The sequence below is a fragment of the Oratosquilla oratoria genome, chromosome 7 (genome assembly GCF_046742065.1).
Source record: "Oratosquilla oratoria isolate Oo_2021 chromosome 7, ASM4674206v1, whole genome shotgun sequence".
Classification (NCBI taxonomy): Eukaryota; Metazoa; Arthropoda; class Malacostraca; order Stomatopoda; family Squillidae; genus Oratosquilla; species Oratosquilla oratoria.
Window position 1 is genome coordinate 41,204,850 of NC_134783.1, and position 7,500 is coordinate 41,212,349.

At 40.5% G+C, this 7,500-nt stretch overlaps 1 protein-coding gene across 2 annotated transcripts in view; it reads right to left on the minus strand.

Moving 5' to 3' along the window:
- Positions 1–326: 326 nt before the first annotated feature.
- Positions 327–7,500, minus strand: part of LOC143026919 (oxytocin receptor-like) — a 131,830-nt gene continuing 124,656 nt past the window's right edge. For both annotated transcript variants that reach the window (XM_076187707.1, XM_076187708.1), the window contains exons 2-4: positions 3,849–4,964; positions 2,854–2,966; positions 327–2,599 (exon numbers count right to left, since the gene is read on the minus strand). In XM_076187707.1, the coding sequence (XP_076043822.1) occupies positions 2,450–2,599; positions 2,854–2,966; positions 3,849–4,944 (1,359 nt within the window). In that variant the 5' untranslated portion in view covers positions 4,945–4,964 and the 3' untranslated portion in view covers positions 327–2,449. The remainder of the gene's footprint in view (positions 2,600–2,853; positions 2,967–3,848; positions 4,965–7,500) is intronic.

Sequence of the window (7,500 nt, forward strand, 5' to 3'; positions counted from 1 at the left end):
AACATATATATATATATATATATATATATATATATATATATATATATATATAATGTACAGCAAAAGAATTGTTAATTAACTTTTCCCGTCAGTTCTCAAGCTTGCGAAAAATAGATTTCTGGTAGGGAGAGAGGGAGTAAATCAAATTTCCAAAACTCATAGGAAGCACAAAAGTTATAATGAACACAAAAATACAGCACACAGTATACAAAATACAAGAAATTAATACAAAAAAACGGGAGGAAAAACAAAATACAAGCAGAACAATTTAAATATCAAGACGTTTCGCAGAGCTTTTCTGCATCCTCAGTTGACTTCTTCCCGTGTTTTTTTTTTGTTTTTTTTTTGTTTTTTTAAATATGGTCCCTTTTCCTCTTTTTTCACTTCAACTGAGGATGTAGAAAGATCTGCGAAACGTCTTGATATTTAATTTGTTCTGCTTATATTTTGTTTTTTTGTCGTGTTTTTTTTGTATCGACTTCTTTTATTTTGTTTACTGTGTGCTGTATTTTTGTGTTCATTATAACTTTTGTCTCTCCTATGAGTTTTGGAAATTTGATTTACTCCCTCTCCCCCTACCAGAAATCTACTTTCTTTTCGCAAGTTTGAGAGTTCACGGAAAAAGTTAATTAACAATTCTTTTGCTGTCGTTTTTAACAGAATATGTCTTAGAGAGAATCTCCTGCCATGGTTCACCAATATATATATATATATATATATATATATATATATATATATATATATATATATATATATATATACATGTTAAAGTGTGATTTAGATCTTGCTTATGAAAGTCTGTTGCCAGTAAAGTTTGTCAGGATCACTATGACAGATAAGGAAGTTCTATGACGTGTCTGTGACGTCACAGGTGATACTAGGTGCTACAGTAATGTCATGTACTGTAAATACACAGCATTTGACGTAGAGTATTTTATTTTATTTTATTTCATTTTATTTTATTCTATTTTATTTTATTTTTTAAGAGAGTGACATCTTAGCTACATCACATTTGGAAATTTGGATTGTCGTCACACGATCAGTTTGCGTCATTTTGTCGACAATTATCGTAATTTATCTTAATTCTTAAAAATTCGAGTGTGTCGAAAATAAGATAGAAAAAAAGTCGTTGTCATCATCTCATTGTCTTTGGTATCTAAGAGTTTGGACTAATTATTACTGTCAATTTTATCTTATGTGAAATGATTAGTAGATATTGTTGCATTTTTTCGTGTAGAAATGACAGATGTACTTAGGGAAGGCCAGGTCTGATGGTAAAAATAAATAAATGAATAAATAAAAACTCCTGCCGTCGTTACCTTCCGTTAAATTTTCGTGCGACATTCGAAAGCACTTTTTGCGGATGAAATAATTGAAAATCAATTCCTCTCAGGTCAGTTGCTTCTTCTGGGCCGTTCTGGTCGAAGGAGGAAGAAGAGGAGGAGGAGGAGAAGTAGGAAGAGGAGGAGGAGGAGAAGGAGGAGGAAGGCCCCAGTAGCGAGACCTTGCATGACCCTTTACGATTTTTTTTTTTTTTTTTTTTTTTTTTTTTTTGAAGAACAAAACATTGCATGAAGTTGACCAGCAACTCCAGTCAACTTTCATTTTCACATGAATAATGGAATGGTGTGGATTTTTTTTTTTTCACCAAGGCAGTCGGTATTGTATTTTATTTATACAAGGTTTGATCACTACCGGCTGACATTGACAAACCCGCCTTGGCTGTCCGAAGATGAGAGAGAGAGGGAGAGAGAGAGAGAGAGAAAGAGAAAGAAATGCAGTAATAGGCAATTTTTTTTCTTGTCTTCTCTCTTCTTTTTTATTAATTATAACAAATTACAAACTCTGCGCTTACTCAGCAAAAAAAAAAAACTACTCAAGTCTAAAAGTTAATATTGTCGACAAAATGACGAAGTTTCTTTTCTTTTATATGACGAATAAGTCGACGGAAATTTGCTTAGTGTGAGGAGGAAGGAAGGGGAACAAGTCGACAGAAAACTGCTTAGTGTGACGAGGAAGAGATCCTGACAGACAAAATAGCAACTTTTATCTACTACCGGTACTGAAAAGGTTATATATAAACACAGACTTATTCATATATATACACAAACATACGTTCTCCCCCATGTACGTATATATACTATGGCGAAAAATACACATAGGACATAGTTGAACTTCTGTATAGCTAACAGCGAAAGACAAGATACACATAAAGTTGTACATATATATACAAACACACACATACAACCCACACACGCAAGATCATTGACATACACACACGTACACTGCATGTAGAGAAGGATGATTATATATTCACATAATTATTAACAATCACGTTTATACACATAATAGGCATACACATGCTTGTATGAGTACATATTTAGGATTGTGCTAAAGTACACAAAAAAAATACACAGGGGTCCTCTGCATCGTACTCCAGCTTCTGGACCTAGACGACCTCTGAACGGGTGGGCAGAAGGCGACCTGATCTCCCACGTGGGGTGGCGGAATTATCCCCCCGGCCTCGCTTGTCCTCGGGGTCCTCGTCCCCAATGGAAGCGTTCTCTTGATTTCGAGCGAGGCCGCACCCAAGGGCCACCTGGAATCAAAGAGGAAATCAAAGTCGGTATTGGGGACACCGACGACATGACGTCATGTCGCTGGAGTCTCAGGGTGTGACCAATCAGGTTCATTCAGTTGAACAAGATGTACACATTATTTATCTGATCATCTATCTATTTGTTTGTTTATCTATATATTCTATTTATTTTATTTTATTTTATCTTGTTTGTTTATTCTATTCTATTTATTTATTTATCTATTTTGTATAAGACGTCACAGTCGACCACATACTCTGAGTTGATTAAGTAGCGTTCCACTAAAATAGAGGTAGATCCACGGGTTGATGCAGGAGTTGAGTGAAGCAAGGAGCATGAAGACCACAAAGACTGGATGCAAGTCCGAAGCTGCGTCGGGACAAAGGGGATTAGGTTTAAAAAAGAAAGGTTTCTGAATCCATCTTGTGATCTTAATCGCAGGTTACAGGGATCACGTCGCTTGTGTATCCTATTTCTAGATGACGTCAGAAAGTCCATAGTGCCATTTGATAATTAGTTTTGTCTAGTGCCAGATTATTATCGTTATTATGATTGTTGTTGTTATCATTAGTATTACCAAGTTTATTTTTGTCTTTGTTCATTAATTTATTTCCCTATTTTTTATTTTTTATTTCATCTACTATTTTCATGAATTTATTATTATTATTTAATTTCATTTAGTATTTTTTCTGATCAGATTTAATTTAATTTATTTTATCATTATCATGTGTTTTATATATTTATCTATTTATCTATTTGCTTATTAATTTATTTATTCATCTTTATTTATTTTTTATTTAACTTATTTTGTTAATCTATCTGCTTGATTTTTTACCTATTAACTTTCAATTTGGGGGGAGGGAGCAATTAAGGAAGTACTTCGGGATAATTTGTGAGCTTAATTAATTGACATTGCCAAGCCTTTGCTACAAAGGACTACATAAAGCTTGCCAGGGTGTAAAAATGATTTGGAACTAATTTAAGTAGAGGAGAGACTCCAGCAAGACTGAAACAAAATTTTCTTTGCCAACACTAACTGGCTTTCGTTGACACTCGTTTAGTCGAGTAGAACTTTATAGCTTAAAGTCTTTGATCCCGATGGCCAATGTTTAGTTGAGCAAAACAGCTCAGCAGGAACAAGGCCGTAAAAAGTGACATAGAGTTGAAGAGAGGAGAGAGAGAGAGAGAGAAAGAGAGAGAAATGTTTTTACGTGAGCCTCGGAACCCTGGCGAAGGAAGACCCTGGCTTACCGTTGGACGGTTTGTTGTAGACGAAGAAGAGCTGGGCGATGCAGAAGGGGGCCCAGCAGAAGGTGAACGCGGACACGACCGTCAGCGTCATCTTGACCGTCTTCATCTTGGCCGCCGTCAGCTTCCAGCTGGAACTGCCGGGTGCGGACCCCAGGCGCCGGTGTCGGTTGTACAGACTCGCCCTCTCGTCGTTGACGACGTGGTTCCTCTCCTGCTGGAGGGAGGCCATCTCGAGGACGGAGGAAGGGGCGTCGCCGTTGTCCCCCGCCCGGTGGGTCGTCGTGCAGCACAGATGCTTCCCCCGGAAGCATCCCCGGAAGCTGGGCCTGTGCGAGCAGCTCCAGACGATGTAGCAGATGTAGGTGTAGCAGGCGGCGATGATGGCGAGCGGCGCCAGGAAGACGGTCACCACGAACCAGGTCACGTAGAGCTGCTCCCCGAGCTGCGAGAAGTTGACCCAGCAGTCCTCGACCCCCGGCCTGACCTCCTGCTTGGCGAAGAGGAGGACCTGCGGGGCGGCCAGGACGAAGGAGAGTCCCCAGGCGGTGGCCACCATCGTCCTCGCCATCTTGAGGCTCACCCACGAGGAGTAGGACCTCCAGGAAATGGCTCGGACGCGGTCGACGGCCATGAAGACGAGGAGGTAAGTGGAGAGGTACAGGACGAAGACCTGGGCGTACTTGACCAGGCGGCAAAGGAGGTCGGAGCCGTGGAACCTGTACGTGATGTCCCAAACCAACTGCGGCAGGATGTTCAGCAGGGCCACTAGGAGGTCCGCCAGGCTGAGGTGGAGCATGAAGAGGTACGTCCTGGACATGGGCCTGAAGAGGGAGTGCCTCCAGAGGGCGGCCAGGACGAAGATGTTCCCCACCAGGGCCGCGACGAAGATGAGCAGGAGGACGACGACCTCCACGACCGCGAGGGCCGAGTCGCGCCCATCGCGGAGGGTGTCTCCGTCGAGGGTGTTCAAGGACCCGTTGTGGCTCGGCAGGAAGTCCTCGGCTCGGTTGGCGAACTGGTCCAGCAAGGTCGTGAGGTTGTAGTCCAGGTGGAACTTGAAGTCTTCGAGCGAGATGTTGAAGGAGACGTTTTGCATGGCAACTCGATGCGCATCAGCTGTGAGGGAAGAAGAAAAAGAAAAAAAGATTCTTATTTGCCTTGCCGGATACATTACATAAAACAATAGCTTAAAAGTATGTATTTTAGAAATAATATATATATATATATATATATATATATATATATGTATATATATATGTATATATATATGTATATATATATGTATATATATATGTATATATATATATATGTATTATATATATATATATATATATATATATATATACACATATATATGATGATATGGAACCATAGAGATAGTTCTCTCTAATAGAAATTCTAGAAATGTAAGACTCTCCATTATCCGGAATGGAGAGTTCTCAAATCCAAAAAGTCGTCCCGAAGTACCAGGAGCCCTGGCATATATTCTTCCGTATTTCGGAAATCGGACATTTTGTTCTATTTCGGATATTAGAAAATTCCGAATTTTAGAGACTCCGCAGAGGGAGGGATCGACCCTCATTCATCCCTTCCGTACCTGGGGTTACTTTAATATTCCTATCCCTTCTGGCGCCAGGCGATTTTATTAACCTGTGTGGCAACCACTCGGATGTGAAGTGGTTGTAGCCAGTCTCCTTCAATCCCTGTCGCACCGCGTGACATATTTTTTTAATGTGGCTGTCGCCAGGTGATTTTATTCACTTTCGTGGCACACACACACACACACACACACACACACACCTCCCTTTACTCGGGGAAGAAAGGGTTGTAACGACAGTCGCGGCATCACTAAATGTCTACGGTGTGTACACATCCTTATACAAGTCCTGATTATTGGTAAATATTATATATATATATATATATATATATATATATATATATATATACTAGTATATACATATATGCATGCATACCTAAATGCATGTATACATACATGCATGCATGCATACATATATACATACATGCATGCATGCATACGTGCATGTACACATATATGCATACATGCATGCATGCATTCATATATACATACATCCATACATGCATACACACATACATACATACATACATACATGCATACATACATACATACATACATACATACATTCGTACATGCATACATACATACATGCATATATACATACATATATATATATATATATATATATATATATATATATATATATATATACATACTGTGTATGTTAAAGACAGATGGAACATTTTTAGAAGCTCTACCATGGGATGGCAGAGCTTCTATAAATGTTCATATATACATACATATACATACGTACATACATATATACATACGTACATACATATATACATACATATATACATACATATATGCATGCATACCTAAATGCATGCGTACATACATGCATACAGACATGCATACATGCATGCATGCATGCTACATACATACATACATGCATGCATGCTACATATATACATACATACATGCATGCATGCTACATACATACATACATATACATCCATTTATTGGCGTCAGTTTTCTGGTTCATCCGTATTTGTAGTATTGTACATCCGAATCATCCATTCCCGTGCATCCATTTTTCATCCTTGATCACCATTTTCATCCGCATTCTCCACCATTTCCTTCCCTCCACTCTTCTATAGTCATCCAGGTCTCCCAAGCCTCACGTAGAATTCATCCGGCCCAGGCATCCACATCATCCGACCTCCTCCATCTAAAACGTTGATGTAACCCTGCTTCGTCATCCAGTGCATTGTCATCCATATTCCATAACTCATCCACTCTAAGAGCGTACGAGTAGAGGTTCTTTCGCCTCTTTTCCCCCTCTTTCCCCTCATTTCCCCTCTTCCCTAACCCCTCTGCCCTCTCTCATCTCTTCTCTCATCTCTTCTCTCTCCTCTACTCTCTTCTCTCCTCTCTCACCTCTTTCGCCTCTTCTCTTTCCTCTCTCTTCTGCCTTTCTTCACTCTTCTTTCTTCTCTCTTCTTTCTTTCCTCCTATCTTCTCTTTCCTCTTTACTCTCTCCTCTCCCCCCCCCCTCTCTCTCTCTCTCTCTCTCTCTCTCTCTCTCTCTCTCTCTCTCTCTCTCTCTCTCTCTCTCTCTCTCTCTCCCTCTCTCTCTCTTCCCTCCCCTTTCTCTCCTGTCCCCTCTCACCTTTCAATTGTCACCTCTTCCCACTCTCTTTCTTTCCCGTCTCCCCATTTTTCGATTTCCCAACCCTCTCTCCTTTCCTCTCCCCTCTCAAATTTCTCCCCCCACCTTATCCCCCTCCCCCCTCACCCCTCTCCTCATCCTTCTCCATTCCCGTATCAGCTCTCCTCTCTCCCTATTCCCCTCTCTTCTTCTGTCATCCTTCCTCTCTTTCTCTCTTCCCCTCTCCTTCCCACATCTACTCTCCATCCTCGATTCTCCTGGAGCCTAAATCGGTTTCCATGGTAACGCTTGGGATCTCCTAGGACACACGCACTTGTAGGTGCTGTGTAGTACTCCAGGATTGTTGACAACCTAACCTACCTCCTCCCACTCCCACCCACCCTCACCCACCCGATGATTAAGCCACGCCTCCTTTTTAATAATAATTAATTTTATTTAGTGAG